The sequence below is a fragment of the Gracilinanus agilis genome, chromosome 5 (genome assembly GCF_016433145.1).
Source record: "Gracilinanus agilis isolate LMUSP501 chromosome 5, AgileGrace, whole genome shotgun sequence".
NCBI lineage: Eukaryota > Metazoa > Chordata > Mammalia > Didelphimorphia > Didelphidae > Gracilinanus > Gracilinanus agilis.
Genome location: NC_058134.1, coordinates 106,833,589 through 106,856,380, shown reverse-complemented (window position 1 = coordinate 106,856,380; position 22,792 = coordinate 106,833,589). Strand labels below are relative to the sequence as shown.

Here is a 22,792-nt window from a genome sequence, read left to right as displayed (position 1 = left end):
ATTTCATAGCTAGGCAGTACACTCAGGCAGATCACCAGAGTTGGCAGCGGCTGCTAGGGTTCATAGGGGTACCTCTTGGGCAGTGAAAGTGTCTAGCAAATGTTGGAATGTTGCTGAGGGGCCCATGGATACGAAGGATAGGAGGGCTATGGAGGTCTTGAGCATCCTGAGAGGTGAGACTGCCACACATGACCTAGGAGGAAGGAGTAGTCAACCAGATCAAGATGGAATGGGCAGCAAGCCTAAGTTAGAGGGTCAGGTGGAAACAGTGAATGGGTAGGGTGGTCACCAGGGTAGAAAATGAGTATTAGTGAGGTGATGTTTTAGGGGGCAGAAAGGAAACAAGAAGGCAGAGCATTTGGAATGGACTAGTACCCATGGAAGAATGGAAAAGGATGGTTATACTTCAAAGGTAGAATAAGATTTGGGGAGAATACCATGGCCATCTAGGATAATTTTAGAGGTATGTTGTAAGATGGCTAGGGTCTGCTGAAGAAAATTCATAAAATAAGACTGGTAGAGTGTGTTTTGTAGGAAGTTCTCTATGCTAGTATGTGGGGTATCTGTAGAGAACTGTATTGGGGTTATACCCTACAGGATCTGGGGTGAATAAGGCATCTTTTTTTGTGTGTGTATCCAATGTCAAAGAAGAAGAACCAGAAGAAGAAGAGGCAGAAAAAAGAAGAGGAAGAAGGATGTAGAAAAAGAACCAGAAGAAGAAAAGAGAAAGAAGGAAGAAAGAAGAAGAAACAGGAAGAGGAGGAGGAGGAGGAGGAGGAGGAGGAGAAGGAGGAGGAGAAAGAGAAAGAGGAGGAAGAAGTAGAAGAAAAACTAGAAGAAAAGTGGAAGAAGGAAGAAGAAGAAGAGGAAGAGGAAGAAGGAAGAAGGAAGAAGGAAGAAGAAGAATCAGAAGAAGAACCAGAAGAAGAATGAGAAGGAGGAGGAAATGAGATGTCTTTTGTAGTGGAGAAGTAGTAAAGGGTAGAGTCTATAATAAAAGTGATGGTAGAGACCTGTGAAGAGGATAAACACTGAGAGATAGCAAGGTAGGGGAGATCCTGATCTGCAGAAGAAGGACTATGGTAAGGGGAGTCATTGCAGAAATCTTGGGGAAGAATCTATGTTAGGAGTTCTGAGGAACATCTAAGAAGAGAGATTCTAGGCATTCTAGATTCTAGAGAGATTCTGAGAGAGAGGGTTTGAGGTGGGGCTAGAGATCCAGGGGAATTTGAACTGAGTACAGCAAGGATTATGTTGAGTGTAGGGACAACTCTCTTACCTTGGCATAGCTTTGGTAGAAGAGTTGATAGGGGCTAAGGCCTAAGCTGGGCAGGATGGTCTCCCCTTTATGCTTCTGTAGCCACTTCTTATATGCCTGGGGGTGATGTTGATGGTGAGAAAATATAAGATATGGAATTTAGAGGTGGAAAGTCTCAGAAGAGAACTCAGGAGCCATCTAAGTCCTACCTAAACAAGTACTTTCTCTACAATATACCAGACCGGCAGTCAGCCTAGACATGGATGAATTCCAATGAGGGAGAATCCACTACCTTCCGAGGCATAACTCTTAACAGGAAATTGTTCCTCACATAAAACCTAAATTTTCCCAGTTGTGCCTTTTCCCCTTCATTCTTATTAGCTCTGCCCTCTGTGAAGAAACAGAGAAAATGTGATTCCCACTTCCACATGACAACTCTTCAAAATCATGAAGACAGCTATAATATCCCCTTGTGTCTTCTCTTGTCCAGGCTTCTTATCCTCATTTCCTTTAATTGATCATCACATGGTATGATCTGGCAACCCTTAACTACCCTCTCCAGATTTGGAGTGCCCTTCCTTAAAAAAAAAAATGGGACCCAGCACTTAACACAATACTACTACTTTGGTTTGAATAAACTATAATAGAGTTCTAGATATTATGCAACCCCGAATCACATTTGCTCCTTTGACTACCCTGGTACACTGTTGATTCATATTAATCATTACATTATAGTTCACTAAGGCGCCTAGATAATTTTTATTGCTCTCTAATAATGCCTCCTCCATCTTATACTTATGAAGTCAGTTTTTAAGAATCCAGATGTAAGAACTCATATTTTGCCCTATTAAATTTTGTCTTTCTGGTCTAAACCCATTGTTTAATCTTATTAAGAGTTTTTGGATCCCAGCTATTATCTAGTATTAGCTATCCCTGCTTTGTGTCATCTGCCAATTTGATAAACATTCTATCTAGGCCTTTTGCCAAACATTGATAAAAACATATTAGATGGCATAGAGGCAATACACTTATTTAGGAAACTGAGCTCCAAAGCCACACAGATAGGAAGTTAAAGAGCCTCTGGGTCATCTGACTCTAGATCCAGGAAGCCTTTAATGACAAGCTTTCTGCAATGGTTTTGGACTTTCCTACACTTCAGTCTGTGGACCAGGAGTCTGCCCTTGGTCTCTGTGTGGCCTCTTCCCATTTTACTCTGCATTCCTGTACAAACCACAGGTTCTCTATTTTAGATTCTACTCTCATTTGATTAGGGCCAGGAAAGATAGGACTTAAAGCTAGCATAGAAATGGAGTAAAGTGGTGAGGAGGTGTTATTGGAGGATTTGGGGACCCAGATGTTTCGTGGGTGATAGGAGGGGTTATCCAGGTTGGCACTGAACACAATGGAACAGAGGAAGTTATATTAAAGGAGATGTTTTGTAGATAGTAGCCAATGTCCCCTGATGGGCCCAAAGTATTTTCTTTTTTGGGGGGGTGTGGATAAGAATCTGAGGGCAGTGTGGTGTATTAGACAGAGAACAAGCTTTGGAGTCAGAGGACCTAGATTCAAATGTGCCTCTGCAACTGAAAATGGGAATGTCACTCAACTCCCTGGATCTCAGTTTTCTCATTTTCAAAATGGTAGGGGGAAAGAGGAGTTGACTAGATAGAAGTCTCTTCCAACTCTAGAGATTTACATCTCTGGAATCTGGCTGGGGCTCCCTTCATAGGCATGAGAGCATAATTACCTGCATTGCAATAACCAGTGCGCCTATATCAGCAGCATTCTCCAACAGGGTGTGGGAGTTATTGAATGTATTCCCTGTTGGCAGTGAGAAGGACTCATAGTGTTTCTGTAAGCAGAACAGCTCCCCATTCAGGGTGGGGGTATCACAAGCAGGGCAGCCCTCTGGGACCACTGTAGCAAGTACAGAAAAATACTGATAAGTGTTTCTGAAAAGGAAATGAGTAAGCAGAAGATATCTCAGTTAAAATAGATATTGTCTTACTGAGAATATTATATATGTGATGGGGTGTTTGACAAATTCTTCTACCCACCCTCAAACCCCTGCCACAAGTTTCTGATTCAGTATGTTGGACTTAGGACTTATCACTGTTTATCACTGCTTCAACTACATGGCACCCTTCTATTCTTTTGGGACCCCATATTCATACCCAAAGCCTCCATCCTCCCTCTTGTACCCATCTGTTACCCACAATACTGGTTGAAGATATGCATTAATTCCCGGGCCATCACACTGCCAGCAGCTCCAAAGTTCACAGAACTAAGAGATAGGGAGTATTATCAGGGAGAATGTGGGAGCTCACCTACTGACCACCTCCAAATACTCTAACTTTAATCTTTCCATAAGCTCCATACTCCCCACCACCTCAGCCCCACCTACCCACGACCACCATGAGATCTGTGCCTCTTCTCTAACTTTCCTTTCCTTCTGTTTCAAGGACTTCCTTCCCTTCCTCAAGGACTACTTTCCTGCCTCTCTTAATGGCGCCTATCCTTCCCAACAACCTTCCCTGTCCCAGCCAAATTCCTTTATACCTTGGGTAACTAGGGTGGAAGAATGGGGGCTGTAAAAGTCCAGCGGGGAAAACAGCCACATTATCTGGCATGGAATAATAGGCATTGACATCCCAAGGGAATACCTTCCAACTGAACAGAAGAGGAGCAAAGATGAAACTCAAGCTCTGCCATTTGTCACATCCCACCCCTTAATACCTATGTCCAGAGAGCCAGTTTCAACCCCTTCCCACCTTTCCCCTTTGTCCTTGTTTCCATAAGCAGCCAAGTTTCCCTCCCCGTGCTCTAGGACTAAGGTATCTCTGACTTCCTATCTCTTGCTTATTATACCTGTGCCTGTAGGGAGGCTCCAGAAAGCCTCTCATGGTCCTCTCTTGGAAAGATCGGGAACAACTCAGGACTGTCTGAAGATAACTGGAGCCAAAATTTATCTGGGAAGGTGCAGAAATCTTGAGATACACACTGATGCACAAACAGCTGTCCATAGAAACTAGCAGACTATAAGAGATATTCAATCTGACCGCCTTCCAGAGACTCAGCAGTCTCTTCTATGCATTCAAAGATTCACTCAGATGTAGACACAATGATACAGAAACCAAACACATGTCTAGGTCCAGGAAAAAAAACGACAACCATAATCTCACAGCTAGTCTACTTTATATAAAACCCAAACTGGGTTTCAAGTTCCTTTTCTAACCAGTTGCCAAAGTAGTCCATGCTACAGAGCTGGGTTCTTAACCTTTTTTCCTCGATATAGCATGGACCTCTTTGACAATCTGGAGAAGCCTATTGACTTATTCTCAGAAGACTTTTTAAATGCATAAAATACATAGAATTGCAAAGGAAACTAATTATATAGAAATATGCACATACATGTGTATGCATATATATAAGCATATGCATTCATTCCTATCAGTCTGTCTATATCAATCTGTCTATCTGTCAGTCTATCTATATTTCATGGTCCCAGATTAGGCTTCCTTTGTGCTTTGGCACTAGGGAGTGAGAGAAGGAGGGGAGATATTCTCAGGGGAACCAGGGAGATTCAGGATGAGGAGAATGCTAGGAAAAGGAGAAAAAAATAGCAGAAGGAAGGGGGAAGGTCAAGGCTGAGAGTTGATGAGAAGGATCCCAGGGAAAGCATGGGGGAGGAAGGGAAGGCAGGGATAGGAGACCAGGAAGAGTTGAGGATAGAGTTAAGGGTCAGAATTACTCACATTCTGATAGTCTTGTTTGGCTGGATCATGCTTTAATATCTCCTCTGGAGCCCCCATCTCTACCTTCAACTGGGATAACTGAGAAAACACAGTAGGGTGTCAAGTACTGGGTGATAAGCTCCTAGGGAATTCAATGCTATAAGGCAGAAGCTTTGTCTAAGTCTTGTATGCATGTCTCTTTAATAATTATATATTTATCCTCCATTAGATTGAGAGGTCCCTAAAGACAGGGACTGTCTTCTGCCTTTCTTTGCATCTCCAGCACTTAGTGAATGCTCGGCACATAGTAGGTACTTAATGTTTATTGAGTATGTATTTCTGCTTGTATATCCGGACATCGCATCTGTATGACTCGTTTTCTAGACACTTTGTCTTTTCTGCCACCAGTACAATATCTCCATTCTTAGTGGTATCTTGCCCCACATTCCTTAACTTTCACTCCAACACCCTTTACTCTACTCCATGACATACCTTGATCTGCACTTCTCTCTGGCTTCCTTCATCCATCCAGTGAAGTCTCTTCAAGTGTCTGCTCAAGGCATTTTGAATCTCAGAGAAAAGTTGAGTCGCCTAGTAATTGGTGAAAAGGAATTGAAGATAAACATCCATCTCTACTTCCTACCACCAGGGTCTTTAAGTGGGGAAGGATCTCCTGAGGGTCAAATGGTGATAAAGGGTTTGTTGCCTGGGTTACCACAATTATCAGGACCATCTCACAGGAAAGGAGCTTTGGGGAAGAAATAGAAAGTGAAGGAGATGTATAAGTCTCCAAATGGCAAGTATTACAAGGACTCCCTTGAATGTCTTATCTTCTTTCTAGGAGAGAGTAAAGGAGAAAGTGAGGTATACAACAGATATTATCATTCCCTTCAAGGATTGTCCATCTGATATAGGAGACAAGGTCCCTGCTATTATTAAGAGGTATCTTCTTTAATAGATAAGACACAATTATCAGGGAGTCCAATAAAATGGGGCACACAAAAAGAGATAGGAACAACACCAGGGAAAAGTACCAAAAAACATAGTGGCATTTCCAATAAGTTATTTCCTTTTTCTTTCCTTTTTTTTAAGCTTTACCTTTCCTCTGAGAATCAATACTAAATATCAGTTCTAAGGAAGAAGAATGGTAACGTTTAGGCAATAGGGCTTAAGTGAAATGTCCAGTGTCACACAACGAGGAAGTATCTAAGATCAGATTTGAACACAGGACCTCCTGTCTCTAGACCTAGCTCTCAATTAATTGAGCCACCTAACTGCCCCCATTCCCCTTTTCTAGTGTGAATTCTGAAGCCATTTCTTTTTTTCCCATTTCCTTACCACTCAATAGACCTTACTGTCATACTCATTCTCTCCCTGGGCAACATTTTACATCTCTCCAAACATACTGGCCCCTTTATCTTCCAACATATTGAAGTTTCCCCTATCTAGAACAAAACCAAAACTCTTTATCATTTCATTACTGCCCGTTTCAATGACAATCTTATTGATTCAAATATGTGTTGAAGGATTTAGTGAAAAGGATTCTGGGAGAGAATGGGCTAGGGAAAGAAAGGGAATGAAGTGAACTGGAGAAGAATCCTTTCATACAACATCTTGGCTGCCACGGCTGAAGGTTTCCTGAACAAACATTGCTCCCAATGTGGGCTTGAAGAAGGTCCCTGTCTCCTTAATGCATTTCTTCCATCGAGGGATGTTGAGTGTCTATGAAGGAAAGACCAAGGTCAATCATTTCTTCCTATCCAAACCCCAGAAGACATGGCAAACTTACATTTACATAGCACTTTATGGTCTATAAATTACTTTCTTCATAATAACCCTGCAAGGCAATTCAAGTACTATAATCTTTTTTTTTTTTTGAATAAAGAGACTAAAGCCCAGAGAAGTCAAAAAGTTTTCTTAAACTCATAAAATTAACAAGTCTGAGTCAGAATTTGAACTCAGGAATCCAGATCTAACACTATACTACAATGTCTCTTTGAGATAATTCTTTCAATAAGTGGTAGTGTTTGTAGGCATACTAAGAACTTGAGTCAGTGCATACCAATACTCATTCTCACTTCATTAAAAACAAAAAAAAACCCCTTTTCAATGAGATATTCTTTATGAAGGACCAATAAGAAATTTTTAATTAGTAGATTTCATGACTGGACTTGCAAGGGTCTTTGGTGTCTTCCTGAGAAAGTGTGGCCCCATTTGGACCACTGATTTCTTTTGAGATCTACTTGTTTATCTCCCTTGGCATTGGGGGAATGGCTCTTGGTCTTATATATATTTATGCTACTTTCATCTAGTTTGTATTTTAGACCTTTATTGAAATAGTGGATGCAAAGATTTTCTCTCAGTTGATAGCCTTCTTTCCTTTCCTAGTTGCATTGATTTTCTTCATGCAAAAGCTTTTTTAATTTCATATAGCCAAAAATTATTTGAATTTTGTGATGTGAGGTTCCTGATGCTAGGATTAATTTTACCTTTAGTCAGGAATTTCAGAGTAGTGGTACAGACATAGAAATTCTCTGCAATTGCTCCTCACCCCACACAAATATCTGTTCTTCAGCAGCAGATGGACAGAACTTTTACCAGAAGGGAGAATTAATCTCAAAGGAAATATTTTCAAACAAATTGTTGGATCTTCACTGAATTTGTGTTGAACATAATGACAAAGTGGTGACCTTAATGAGCATAAAACCTTAGAAATTCAATGGTCTCAGGGAAGAGAGTCTCTCTCCAAATTATAGTACTGTCAACTTTGTTTTATAGAACCCCCACGTTTGCCCCTGTCCCTTGGGAACCTGCCTTCAGAGAAGTTCCAGACCTTGTCTTAGACTGAACAATAAACCTTAAAGTACCCAGTGATCTCAATTTAGATAGAATTAGTGAATATAATAAATCTCAAATACCCTTCTGTCTTAAAAGTTTCTCCCATTGAATCAGATGCCTCTTCCAGCTCCTTCCCTTATGTCCACTGTAAAGCCAATCAATTGAACATTCCTGTCCTATGCTCCCCAAAAGGCATATAAGACCCTAAGTTCTTCAGGTCTTTGGAAAATCTCTTTTGGTGGGGCTTTTCCCCAGGGATATTGTTTCCAGAGTCCCAGAGCCTTGGCTCTGTGTATTATCCAGCACTTGACTCTGTGTAGTGGCCAATCTGAACATTGTCTTCCTTGAACTGATTAAAGACTTGTTCTTTCTAAATACTTTGGTGGTTCTGTGTTTTTCAAGGTTGACAGTACACATCACACTTCAAAAACCATGTAAGCTTTCTTGTACATATAACATAAACTTTTATTCACATTTGATTCTAAGTCAATACTCTATATTGATTCCAAGGCAGAAGAGTAGTAAAGGCTAGGCAACTGAGGTTAAGTGACTTGACCAGGATCATAAAACTAGTAGTATCTGAGGTCACATTTGAACCCAGGACCTGGCTCTCTATCCACTACTAGCTGCGCCATTCTGTTTACTTCTTACTTGGATCAGGAAATTCACCAGAAACATCTAGGAATCTGAATTTAAGGATAATTGAGAATTATATCACTTTCTAAGTTTTGCAAGGGCTCTATTATCTCATTTCAATCTTGTAGCCCTAATCCCCACCCTAAAGAGGTAGGTGCTATAGATGTTATTGTCATTCTTATTTTGTAAATGAGTAAACCAAGTGTCAAAAAAATTCTATGACTTGAGTTTCAGAACTGGTATTCAAACCTGTGTCTTCCTAACCTCAGATTTAACAATCCATCTCTTCAACCATGCAGCTTCACATTAGGGAGTAAATTATCTAATTTTTAAGATGAAGTGACCAAAGTGAATGATGGATCAATTATAAAGTTCTATTATCCACTGATCGTCTTGTTTAATGACTAACGTCTCTAATGACTAATCACTGGGTCCATTTCTTAAAGCAGCCCTAAGTGTACTCTTGAACTTCTTAGTGAAGGGATATTTGATACAGTAAGTAGCATGTAGGTGGTATTGTATTTATGTAATGTTTAGAATGCCACATTAATAAAGCAATCTGTTAAAAAAAAAGAAGAGGAAAAAACCCCCAAAATGATATGAATCTGTTTGTAAAGTGTAAAGCTCTGACAGTTTCAGGATCATAGATAGAGAAGGGCTACTTGGTCTCATTGGTTATAGTACTTAAAACCTAGATAACCAACCTGGAGCCAGAGAAGCATACATCCAGACAGAGGTAGGGAGAGAATAGCTGCTGACTCGCCAGAAACCTGCATCCTCCTCCATTTGACCCCTACTCTAACGTGAATTCCATCATGCCTAGTAAACATCTCTTTACAGGTAGTTTGACTCTGGGAAAAGGGCACAGGTCTTGAGTCCCAGGTCCACTGCTTACCAGCTATATGAGGATCCTAAAATCATTTGCTTTTCTGAACATCAATTCCCTAATCTGCAAAATAATCATAATACCTGCACTGCCTCCCTCATAGGGTTGTGGTAAATCAAGACCTTCATAAAGTATGAGTTCTATAGAAATGTACACTATTATTATTCCCTGACTTGTTCATTTCCACTGATGGTGGTGGTGGTGCTGAGGATTACAAACCTGACTCCTCTCATTCAGGATCCTCTACCACTTGCTTGCTGTAAAGGAGTGAGCCCAGTTTTGAAATAAGGAGCCCATTTTTCTCAGGGTTTTGGTGGCAAGAAAATAAAGCCTTTTATTCAGAATAGGGTTATTACTAGCCCTACATACCAAGGCTGGAGATCCCCCTTCCAGCAGGTATTTGCTCTTTCCCCCAAGGCATTAGTTTTCCCTTCAAATTTCCTTATGCTACTCTTGATAAATAATTTGCAAATCCCAACCTCCCCAACCATGATGGAGGGAGATTGTATCTGTTTCCTTACAATGGGAGACCATCCTGCCAATTCCTGAAGTTTCTGGCTCAGATTCCTCTGTGCATTCTGGAAGTGACTGTCTAAAGCAGGAATGAGCGTTGAAACCAGTCCTAGGATCATGTGGCTCTGAAGGTAATCTCTAGGAAAAAGAAAACACATACATAAGTGATATACAGGATAAAAGGGATAACAACAAACCGGATAATCTAGTCTGCATCCCCAAGTTTTCAGATGAGGAAACTGAAGTCCATAGAAAGAAGATTAGACCAACATGACAAGGATAAGAATGAGTAGCAGAACTGACCCTGGAACAGAGCTTAGAGTCAGTATTAAGTCCAGTACAAGGAAAGAAAGATGTGAGTAGGCAGGTAGGAGTAAACTATTTATCCATCTTCTTAGGGATCCTTGTGTTCAGGATGATTCTCTGTAAATGACTGCTTAAATAAGGAAACGAAGACATATACTAACAATAGAATGATTGGACCTGAGCAGGTAGCAAGTGCAAAAATAAATCAGAAACAAGAACAGGAAGGAAAAGAAGAGAGTGATGTCTTCAAGAGACTTACAGAACGGTAGAAGCCAAAAGGATTTTAGAGATCATCTAGTGTGACTCTCTTATTTTACAACTGAAGAAAGCAAAACCCAGCACAGTTAAGAGGAACATCTTGGGCCACACAGGTAGTAAATAGCAGAAATAAGACTTGAAGTTAAGACTGTCAGACTTTGTTGTTCTCCTTGTTCAGTCATGACCAATTCTTAATGACTCCATTTAGAGTTTTCTTGGCAAAGATACTGGAGTGATTTATCCTTATCTAGTTCATTTTACAGATGAAGAAGCTGAGGCAAACAGGAGTGGGTGACTTGCCCAGGGTCACCTAGCTGGGGGGGGGTATATGAGGCCAGATTTGAACTCAAGAAGATGAGTCTTCCTGACTCCAGGTCCACTATTCTATGCACTATACCATATTGTTATCCAACTGGCACATAGTAGGCTCAACATAAGTACTGGCCATTATGATTACTGCCTAAATGCTTTTTGTGATAAAGAAAGATTTAACCTAGAAGGATGTCATGTGTGTAAAGAAGCTGTGATGTAAAGGCATCAATGAAATGTGCTGTTCTTAAAAAAAAAATGGTTGACATGAAGATCAAATAAGTATGTAAAACACTTTGTAAACCTTAAAGCCTTCTATTAATGCGAGCTATTTTTTTTATAACTAATATCTGAATGTCCATATCCCCAAGTCTTCTTATACTGTCCTGGCTGTACTGTATTCTGTCTCCCATGGGCCTCTGTTTCCTTCATTCCTTCCCTATATTTTTCATACCCTCCAGCATATTCATTCATTCTTCCATGTGCTTCCCAGCCTTCCCAGCCTTCCCAATTCTCTCCTTTGCCTCCTGTATTTTTCCTTACTCCCTAAGTAAGATACTTTTGATCAACTCACCTAATACATACCTGAACATTGCCTTCTGTCCTATCACCTGGGACATGCCTCTAATGTAGTCCAAGTCATGAACTATGATGGGCTGAGAGGGGCTGAGGGTCATCGCAGAAAACACTGCTTGTAAGCAAGATAGCCAGTCAATGGAAGGGGCCATTTCCTTGAGGAAGAAGAGATTAGGTATAGGAATTAGGCATTAGGTATAGGAAGAGGAGGACTGATCCTTTCTCCTTTTCTCTTGCCTCAGGATTCAGGAGTCCCCATTACTTTTATTCAGGCGGAAATGTTATAATAAGGAAAAGGTACTTTATCAAAGACAGTTAAAGAGATGCTTGGGAAACTCAGGAAGGAATAGTCAGACTGGTCAAGGGTAATAGATGGGCTATTTTAGGATGGGTTAGGTTGCAGAAAAGACTGAGGGAACAGAAGGTTATGAAGGAAATTATAATTAAGTTAATTATTAATAAATTAAGGCTTTATTGAGAGGGAGAGTACCAAAACATAGGTGTGCTCTGTTTCTCACTACCCTGTCCCAGGACCCAGGCACCTGCAGCTGAGCAATGGTAGTTTCTTGGAAGAGCTTGTCCTCTGTCTTCTCCTGGACTGAGGGATTTGCAATCATAAAGAGACTTGAAGTTATGGTTATTGATAGATAGGCATGCTCCAACACGACCTTTTGGTCTCCCCCCAACAAGGTTCCCAGTCGTTCCAGGTATGACACATATGCTCTCAATATCTGGGGATGAGAAGCAGCTTTAGACATGGTTCTTGTCATCTCCATCTCTTATTCATTTATTTATTTATTTGTTTGTTTATTTATACATTCGTTAATTTATTTATTTATATATTTAAACCCTTAACTTCTGTGTATTGGTTCGTAGATGGAAGAGTGGTAAGGGTGGGCAATGGGGGTCAAGTGACTTGCCCAGGGTCACACAGCCAGGAAGTGTCTGAGGCCGGATTTGAACCTAGGACCTCCCGTCTCTAGGCCTGACCCTCAATCCACTGAGCTACCCAGCTGCCCCTCCATCTCTTATTTAGACACGGTATCCTATGTGCATAAGCCAGTGTCCCCTTTCCCCCTACACCTCCCCTCAAGATACTTCCATACCTGGGTGTAGTTCTTCTGATCAGGTCGAAAAGGCATCTGAAACTCTGGTTCATCAATCTGGACACAAGAAACACTAGAGAGAAATGGAGTATATGGGATGGGAGGAAAGAAAAGAGAGGATAGATATGGAGGAAACAATAAGGTACTGGAGAAGAAAAAGAAAGAATGTTGACCAGGGAGTAAAGGTTTTGGGAGAAACAACAGAAAGAAGAGATGGAAACAGAAGAAAAAAGGCAAGATAGTCAAAGGGGCAGTGAGACTGAGGGGTCTGGTGTCTGGAATTGTGAATCCGGAAAGCAATTCCACCTCCTCTCTAAAGATAATAATAGCAACTCATATTTATATAATGTTGTTAGATTTGCAGAGTGCTTTCCTCAGGACAGTGATATGAAATAGGGTAACATAAATATTATTATCCTCAATTTAAGATGAACTACCTGAGACTCACAGAGGTTGTGATTTGTCCAAGGTTTTATAAGAAAATACTCTGGGAGCTGGGATTTGAGCTCAAGTTTCCTGACCCCAAGTTCAACACTATCTATACACTATGCTTATCCCCTTCTCTATGCCCTTGATTCTATTCTGAGGGACCTTACTCCCACATTTATATTATGCCATCTATATTACATTATGTTGAACCATCTTCAGCTTTATCTGCTAGCTCCGTCTTTAGACTGATACATTCATAAATCTTTCCATATCTTGAAGAAAAAAGAAAAAATATATCATCTACCATCTTATTTCCTTCTTTTTGCTGTCAAACTTTTTGATAATCTGTCTGTTGCCTCCACTTTCTTATCAGTTACTCCCTGTGACTTTGGGCAAATCACTTAACATTCCCAAGCTTCAGTTTCCTCAGTTGTAAAATGAGAGAATTGAAATAGATGGCCCCAGAAGCCCCTTCTAGCTTTACATTTATGATTTAGCCTGATATTTTAATTTCACAAATGGGGAAATCAAGGCTCAGAGTCTTGCTCAAGATGACACAAATAGTGCATAGCAGAAAGGGGATTTGAACCCAGTTCTTCTCATTTCCAATCCAACATTTTTTCTCCTATTCCATGATGCTTTCTGCCTGTTCAGTACAATATAGCTATTATGTAGTATTTCATATTATTTGTTTCTATATTAATCTTGTACTGCTCATTGCCCTGGAAAATTCTTGAGGCTCCAGACACAGCACTATTTTTCTTTTGCATTTCATGAAAACTTGGTGTTTTGTCATAGCACTAAAAGACAAAACATTCATAAATACTCACTGTTAGATTAAAAACTAAGGGCATTCTGAGTTCAGTGGACGGAGGCAGAGAGGTTTATGCCATGAGAATAATCCTTTATAGGCAATTGCTTTTCCCATTCTTTAAACTTTTGACTCTTTGGTATCCAGAATCCTTCAGAAAGGGCTCCAACCATTCCATGTTTAATTTGTGCTCCCCCTTCAGCTAGATCTCTTTCTTCTTCCTCCTAGATGATGGGTAGGGAGTGAAGAACGTAGGCAAGCCTGATTTTACTGTGTGTCTGCATGTGTGAGACTCACCTGGATGACAGGCATGTGTGGAGGTCTTGGCTCCAAGTAAGCTTTGAAGAATGGGAAACTACCATATTGACTCATTAGCAGCTTCAAGGTATGGTTAAAATCAGGAGGCGTCCAGTTACCTGAGATCCGCCAGCCCCCCAGCTGTGGAAGAGGGACACCCAGTTCAGTATGACTGACATCCATTGTCCTGAATATTTTTTCTTCAAAGACTCTACATTCAGAGCCCTGACTCCTCCAAGGTTCAACTCCTGGACTTTTCTCCTCATTGCTCCTCCAAGGTCCTGATTTCCTCATAAGCCCCTTTCCCCTTTCATCTGCCTCCTGGGGCCTCAAGGTCTACACACTGCCATACACCCCCATACTCTCCACAAAATAAAAGCAAGGAAGAAAAAACTGGAGAAGAAGAAGCTGCCTGATTTGCCCAAGGAACAGAGGTACAAAAATCACAATATTACAAGCCGCTGGTGAGTGCAGTCTTGTTTCCCTCTCCAAAGCCACTGGAGATGATTCATGAGGGCTGGTTAGAGTCTTAAAAGCCAAAGGCAGGCTGGAGGTCTTTATTTCCTCCTCCCATTCCATTTTGAGGTCAGATATACACATGCACACTCACAAGCACATGGCCATTTGCACTGCATTAATTGTCAGTCCTGAGTAGTGAAGGGGGCTTTTGTGTGTTGGATCTCAGGTGAGCATCTGCTGCTCTAAGGTCTCACCTCCTCGATGACCTGTAGAAGAGGCTCTGCCCCTGAAGCCTCAATGGCATCTGTGTCCATGCAGGCTTTATAGAACCTCACAGTTTTCTCCACTGCAGAGTCAGGAGGCCAGGAAACTGAAGCTTCTAAAGAGAGGGAGATACAAGGGAATAAAGAGATAAAAAAAAATTGGAAGAAATGGATAAGTACAGAGGATGTGAATGGAAGACAATATAAAGAAAAAAAAAACAGAAGAAGGACATGAATAGGCAGAGAAGGGGAAAAATGAAGGACTACCATAACTAGTGTGAGAAAAAGAGGTATTGGGGAGAAGGACACAAAGCAACTGGCAATCTTGAAAATGGGGAAGAGAAAAAAGTAGTGAGAACAGGGGAAGAGTTAAGAGGGGAGGAGATAGAAAGAAGCAGGGGGAAGATGGAAAAGAGAGAAAAAAGATGGATATGGGACGAATAAGACATTAGAAGAATTGAGGAGGATGCTGCGGAGAGGTAGATGATGAGACACAAGAGAGAAGAGGAAGAATATAGGGGCAAAAAAATTCTATTCTTGGTTCTCACCTACAAATTCCAGTTAAAACTTTTCCTTGTTGATATCTTTATCTGGATTCTTCTAATTACCCTGGCATAGTAAGAGCTAGCATTCATTCAGGACTTGTAAAACACTTCATATGTTTTGTCCCATTTATGAAAGATTTTGAGTTGAGAGTGCAGTTTTGCCAACACCTGATTGTGATCATGGACTTTTCAAAACTGTAACTAGGAATATTTTCTCTTGGTTAAAATAATTGAGCTGGGGTAAGGGAATGAGGAAGGAAATATGGGTCTATAAGTAGGTGACTTATAAACAAGTCTGGTATTTTGCTACAGCTTTCAAAGTTAACAGGTTTTTTTAGCCTCTTGGAATACTTTTCAACCAATATTTTTATCTTAATGTTTTTTTTTTTAATTTTACATGACTCACCCAAGGTCATACTACTCTTCAGTGGTTGAGCTAAGATACAAGTCCTCTAACTACAAATTCAGTGCAATTTCTCCTACATCACAATGTTAGATCTCTTATGGAAAATGAGCCTCAGAGAAATGAAATAATTTCCCCAAGATCACACAGATCATCAACAGAACTCTCATGATAGCTATCTTCAACTATTTGAAGGGCTTTAATGTGGAAGAGAGATAATTAGGTTTGCTCTGCATCACCCAAGAGTCAGATGTAGGAGCAGTGAGTAAAACTTTCAGATAAATCAATTTGGGTCTGAAATAAGGAAAAAACTTCCTCACGATTGCTTCTTTCTTTAGGTGCAGAGGGCTGTTTTGGAAGGAAATGCATTTTTCCTAACTGGAAGTCTTTAAGTAATGACTGAGGTGATTACTTGTTGAGTATTTTATAGAGGGGAGCGCTATTTAGGTTCTGGTTGGTCACAGATAATAAGCTGGGCCCAAAGGGTAGCAATCTTCAAATATTTTAAGGGTTGAGGTTCTGTGATAAAACTGACATTCTGATAAGACATCAGAAGATTTCAGTAGAAAAGTGGAACAGAAACATTTAAAGTGGTATAAAAGAAATGTTCCTAGCAACCAGAAGCCCAGGCTATAGGTAGAATCAGAGGAAGAAGAGAAGAGGATAGGCAATAGGGACAGACAGAATATAAATGTAGGGATAGCTAAATAGCACAGTGGATTGGGAGCCAGGCCTGGAGTCAAGAGGACCTGGGTTCAAATCTGACCTTAGATACTTCCTAGCTGTGTGACTCTGGATAAGTCACTTAACCTCTAATTGCCCAGCTCTTATCTCTTACCGATCTTCTGCCTTGGAACCAATTTGTTGTATCAATTCTAATATAGAAGGTAAAGGTTTAAAAGAAAAAAAAAGTAGATAAGTATAGTCATTCCGTGGGGCAAGGGGGGAAGAAGCCCAGTCTGTACCTCTTGGATTGGAAGCCAGCCCAAGGATCATCATTTGTGACAGAATAAAGGACTCTGAGGTAAGACATATTAATGGATTAGGGGAGGCCTCCTAGTAGTTAGAAGGGAAGCACACAGCAGTCCTTAGATATACCATCCTAGTGCACAGTCTTGCTAGCCTGATGTGCATTTTGGCACTGATGGTCATCATTTCTTCAAATGTCTGTGTCCTCATTTGTAAAACAGGGATACTACCTGCCTGCCTCATGGATTAAGGAGAATGTTTTATTAAATGTCAAGCACAAATAAACCTAAGTTGTATTTCTTGTCTCTCAACTTATTTCCCCCAAACTGTATCATTTTTCATTTCTATAGCATGTTCTGCTGTTGCTACACCCTAATTCTGCACCCCTATGGAGTCCCTCTTCCGTTGTGTTATTTCTTTGTCTTTGTATTCCCAGTTCCTGGCACAGTGGCTGGTATGTAGTAAGCACTTATCCTCTTGTTGAGTAACTGAAGATCATGACGAATTCCCATATGCTCTAAAGTTATCACTACTTTCATCTATGCAGTTGACTCAAAACCCAGTTCCTCTCAAGACTTACCCCTTAACTAGGTGGTACCATGGATGGACCTCAGGAGGACAATTTCAGCCTCAGACACTTCCTAACTGTGTGACCCTGGGCCAGTCCCTTAATCTCTGTCTGCCTCAGCTATCTCAATCATAAAATGGGGAAAATAATAGCACCTGCTTCACAAGGTTATTGTGATGGTCAAATGAGATAGTATCTGTAAGGCACTTAGTGAAGTGCTGGGCACACAACAAGGGCTTATTAAATCTTGTTTCCTTCCTCTTCTATCCTGTGATGCCCTTCACTTACTCAGTGAAAGGATGGGAAGGAGGTTAACTTTCTTTTCTCTCCCAACTTTCACTTCCAATCCTTGACACACAACATTCTCTCTGTTTCCCTACATTAGGTTTATTTTTCCAAATCAACACTGCTGTCACCTATATTCTCCCAGGTCCCATTCACTCTTTCTTTTTCACCTGCCACCATTATCCATGGCTTCAACATCCACATTCAATAATTCATCTGTCATGCTCCTCTCACAGCTTCTCAACCATTTTGGTCTTCAATAAATTCTAAGTATAGTTTCCTTCAGCCATTCTTATTACCTCCAAAACCTTGGATGAGTGGCCTTCCCTCTCCTCATACTCCTTTTTATCTCTCCATTGAGATGGTTCCTATTCCTAATTGGGGCTGGCAATCAATCCTTTAAAATGATATCATCCACTCTGCCTCAAATAAAGGATATGTTCATCTACTCCAGTTGGGAGAAAAAAATTGAGAGAAGAGAAAATTGGGGGATAAAAAGGGAGTTTTAGGAAGGAATAAGTTGGGATGAGGGGAACTGGAAAGAGGGAATGAGTTGGGAAAGCTAAGATAAATGGAAGACCGAGAAGGAATTAAGATAATAGAAAGGACCTAGAGATCAAAGATTAGAAATATACAGGCAAAAAGTGAGAGGTAGAAATTGGTCGAGATAGGGATTGGGGAAAGGTAGGAGGACTGAGAGGAGGCATGAAGGGAAAGGAGGTAACTTAGAGGCTAGAGATTTGAATGGTTAAAAAAAGTAGAGACTAGAACCTCTCAGCAATAAAGATGTGCACCGTGCATCCACACAGTCACTCATATTTATGTTCTTGCACACATAGTCTGATGATTACCCAATCACACAGACCTAGCCACAAAAGAGATCAAATGTATACATGTTCTTCCTGTCCCTCATTCCATTTACCCAGTATTCTCCGGAGTTGATGCTGGTTCTCCTCTTTCAGAATCTGAAGTACATTCCTGGACTCGTTGGCCCATCCAGATGTCAAGTTCCCACAGACAAAGCTGAAGAAGTCTGTGCAGGGCAGGGCACTGGCATTGCCAGTCATCAGATAATTTTCCATAAGCGCCAGGCACACAGGGCTCTCACAAGGGCCTGTGGGTACAGGGTGACTGCTGGAGAAGACATAGAAGGATGGAAAGCCCCTCCCAGGGTCATCTGAAGAAGGGGGACCAAAATCTAAGACTGTGAGTAAGATGGGAGAGGACACTGGATGAACTAGAAATAAATCAATGATGGCTGGGGGTTGGTGGCTAGTACAAGCTTAGGAGACTCCCAAAGTGACAGGAGTTGGGAATCTAGGGTAAACAGAATGAATGAGAGATATATCAAGGCATTAAAAGTAGCTACAATGGGGGGGGCAGCTAAGTGACTCTGGATTGAGAACCAAGCCTAGAGAAAGGAAGTCCTGGATTCAAATCCTACCTCAGGCATGTCCTAGCTACATGACCCTGGGCAAGTCACTTAACCCACCCCACCCCACCCCTGCCTAGCCCTTACCACTTTCTGCCTTGGAACCAAAATATAGTATTGATTCTAAGATGGAAAGTAAGGGTTGGGGTTTGTTGTTGTTTTGTTTTGTTTATAAAGTGGCTGCAATGGAAGTCAGAGGAACTAGGATCATATGCCTTCAGGATTGGAAGGTAGAAGTTAGAGGGCTAATATGAGAGTGGGTAGAGGGCTGGACGGTCCAATATCTTGCATACGGGGTCCACAGCTGTTGAAGGTATAGTACAGGAGCACAGAAAAGACAGTCAGGCTAAGTAGCAGGACACTTAGCAGCCCCCATCCCATGAAGGTCTCGCGGTAACTCCATTCCTCTCTGGATCTCTGTGGACAAAATCCGAAATTAAGAGACACCATTCCAAATGTGAAATATGTAAAGACAGACTTAGTCTCACAGTAGGGTAAGCAAAGGGATACCAGCAGGGAAGGAAAGAGAGATCAAGACCAAGGAAGAAGTAGTGAGAGTCTTTTGTATACTATAGGCATTTGAGAAATGGTTATTAAATAGAACTGATCAGAGAGATAGGTGCAAAGAGAGAAAAAAAAGAGAGGCAAGAGTGTTAGTCAGGACAACTTCCTATTTCCCTAGCCTCTCTCTCCCTAAAATCTATTCTACTAGAAACTTAAGTTGGGAAAGATAATTCAATGATCAAGAGAACAAGAGGTTCACTTGTTCTGGGAGAGAGAATCCCAGAATACCAAGAAAAAAGAGGAAAGAGGATGGTGAATGTGAGTAAAGGTTAGGGCCTCAATGATCACCTAATCTAACTTTTCATTTTTTGATGAGTCAATTGAAGTTGAGAGAGGTGAAATTATTTGATGTCTATAATACCCTTTGTGCTACACCAAGGCTTTGTTTTTCTTTTCTTCTCCCCAACATCTCCATGGGACAGAGAGGATTTGATCAGGATTCCAAGTCAGCTTAGACCTAAGCTTGGAGGAACCCCAAAGAGGGAAGTTACCAGTTTATCTCTTTTGTCTTAGGAAATTGTAGAGGGAAGGATGGTAAACTATAGAAATAGAAGACTCTTTGGCCTGAGGGAGACTGCAAGAAAAAGCAAAAGGGAAGGAGAGGAGAGGCAAAAGGGGGGAAATATAGAATGGGAAACTGGAAAGGAGAAAGATTGGGGGGGCAGTCCGTTACCTGCTGGGTCCAGGCAGTCTCCATTCTTCTGCTTTGTCCTTCAGTAGTGTTACCCTCTACTTCTGGACTCCACCCTCCCTAACTGGGTGTGGGAGGAGGGAGGTCCTGGTTTAGGAAATAGAGGAAGAAAACAAGGCTTCCCTTGAGACAAGTCCTCTTCTCCTCACCACTCAGCTACCCTAAACCCTATGACAATGCTTTCCTACAGTGTTTCAGAGTTTCCTCCATTAAACATTCTTGCATGCTCTCCCTCCATCCCTCCATTTATAATACTTAAAGTCTATTTTCCCTCTCCCAAGTCCATCTCTTGATCCCACCAGTCGCCTAGTTCAAGGTCTCTTCATTCTTTTTTCAGTGCATTAATTTTCTTCTCCACTGGGGCAAGTGCTTCTGTCTTGGGGTGCTACAGCCCTGAATTGAATGGCTGATCTCCCTTTTCCTAAATGTCTTTTTCTCTGTCTCTTGGTTCCTATGTCTGGGGGTTTCACCCCTCTATTTCTGTCTCTTTTTGTCTGTTTTGCTGAGTTGGTGATCTGATATTGCAGAAGCAACTGTTTACTCTTTTTTTTCCCTTGAAACTTCTGTTTCAAGAAAGGGACACTCCTGCCCTTCCCCCACTTCCACTCCTAGTCTCTCTGGAGATCTGTTTATCTGTCAAGGAGCTTCAGTGTGGCCCTCCTCCTTCCTTATCTCAGGTTCCCAGGGAGAAGCAAAGAAAAGCTCCCCCCAAATTTGTCATTTAGACTGTTTCTTTCTTGCTTCCCAGAAGCCCTTCACATTCTTAGTGAATCCCGGATATCTTTTTTCTAATCCACTCAATTTAGGCTCATGAAGTTCTTCAGAAATATGGCTTCAGTTTCGGGCTCTGTCTCTCTACTTTCCATATGAAAAAATAACTAAATAAAAAAGACTGCTGTAAGGAAATATAATGGCAGCCATGTTGAATCAAGAGTGGTGGACAGTTACCTGCTTAGAATGCAGAATGAACTGAGCTTGGCATGAGCCTGGCTTGAGCCAAGGCAGTTAGATTTTGGCTATAAAAGGAACAGATCTGAACCTGTCTTAGTCTCAGTTTGGAGATATTTGGGTGAGGGTAGAAAGGATTTAGGCATAGCTTATACTTTCATTTCTCAGCAACCAGCTCTAGCAATCAGACTGACACAACTATGTTCCATCAACCTCTGTTTCCTGATTTATAATCACCAAGAAGATCTGCAAAGATAACTATCATTTAGAAGGGTTAAGCCTTGACTCAGGACTGAAGCCAGTCAGCCCTCAGCTAGGCTGTCAGCTAATCAAGATCTTTGATCAACAACAATCAATTGAAGATTCAACAACTAATTATCCATTATAGTTTTACTTAGGAATCCCAATTCCCACTTTCCATCATTTACCCAGTTCCCCTTTCCCTAAACTCTTCAACTATTAAACCCTCCTTTAAGAAATCACTTGCCTGAGAATTCTCAAAGATCTAATGAGGCTTTAGTTGACTGAGTCCAGTGACAATTTGGGAAAGGGGTTTACTTTCAATATTCCTTTAATCAATTTCTTAAGATCAATCTGCAGCCAGAACAGGTCAAACTAATTAATTAATCTTTATAGATCAAATAATCAGATCTATAGTGAATCAATTTAAGAAATATAGCCATCAACATCAAACTAACTGGGCTACAGTTGGATGAGGGTTAGCTGTGTTCCATTATCAGCTAATTCCTAGTTCAGGCTGCTAGTCCTGGGTTGCTGTTAGCCATCTTGGGTTTGGAGTGAGCAGATTCCACATATTCACTCACAGTATCAGATGTATTGGGGTTGACCTTTGGAATCACTAATATATCTAGGTGTCCCATAGGATTATTCAACACTCCCAATTAATTTATTCCCTAGACTGACCATAACACCACTGAGGATAGAAGTAGAAACAGGATGAGAAAGATAATTGAATTTGGAGGCAGAAGTTTTAAACTCAAAACCTAGCTCTGTTATTTACTACTAGTGTCACCTTCCAGTCATTTCCCTTCTCCAGACCTCCGCTTTTTTAAATCAAAATTGAGAAAATTGAACTAGATGTTTTGATGGGTCTGTTCTATCCAGCTCTAAATCCCATACCAATAAATCAGCAAATATTCACTAAACACCCATCACATACTTTCCAAAGTTCAGTTGCATCATGGTGTGGACATGACATTGGACTCTCAAAGACCCCAGCAGAGTCCTCCAAGTTCTGGAAAGGCCTCCCACAGTAGAAAGAGATAAGGGCAGAGGCATTTCTCCCCATCAAAGTCCTAGTTCTTGCTTCTTTACTGGAACAGAAGTTGGAAAACAAGAACCAAAGCCAGAAATTCTCTTGGGTTGGTCAATGCTTTTTTGAATCCACTTCGGTTCTGACTCTATAGCTAATTTAGACTTGTCTTCACTCTACTTTTAATAGGCCAGAATGAGTTAAAAATATACATGCTTCCCGATAAGGATTACATCAGTCAAGCATGCCGCACGTACTTATAAAGACTTAACTCCCTGGCCCGTCATCCATTATATGTGCCTGTGTGTGTATTGGTCAATGTTTAGGGTTAACGTAATCACATACTATTTTATAGTCATCAAACAATAAACAAAGTGAGATCTTGCATTTTCTGCACCTTCCAGTCAATTCTATGACTATATTATCTGTATCTTT

General features: G+C 41.0%; 1 protein-coding gene across 1 annotated transcript; it reads right to left on the bottom strand.

Annotated features, from left to right (window-relative positions):
- Positions 1 to 2: 2 nt before the first annotated feature.
- On the bottom strand, positions 3 to 20,142 carry KEL (Kell metallo-endopeptidase (Kell blood group)). The gene is made up of 18 exons (XM_044677807.1): positions 20,119 to 20,142; positions 19,175 to 19,298; positions 18,372 to 18,563; positions 14,671 to 14,795; positions 13,958 to 14,098; positions 12,421 to 12,477; positions 11,857 to 12,045; positions 11,324 to 11,469; positions 9,874 to 10,003; positions 6,601 to 6,714; positions 5,485 to 5,583; positions 5,014 to 5,091; positions 4,127 to 4,227; positions 3,818 to 3,928; positions 3,475 to 3,542; positions 3,006 to 3,175; positions 1,280 to 1,375; positions 3 to 193 (listed from the first exon to the last, which is right to left on the bottom strand). Exons 1-18 carry the CDS (start codon positions 20,140 to 20,142, stop codon positions 32 to 34), a joined length of 2,127 nt encoding a protein of 708 aa, XP_044533742.1. The 3' UTR covers positions 3 to 31.
- Positions 20,143 to 22,792: the final 2,650 nt, after the last annotated feature.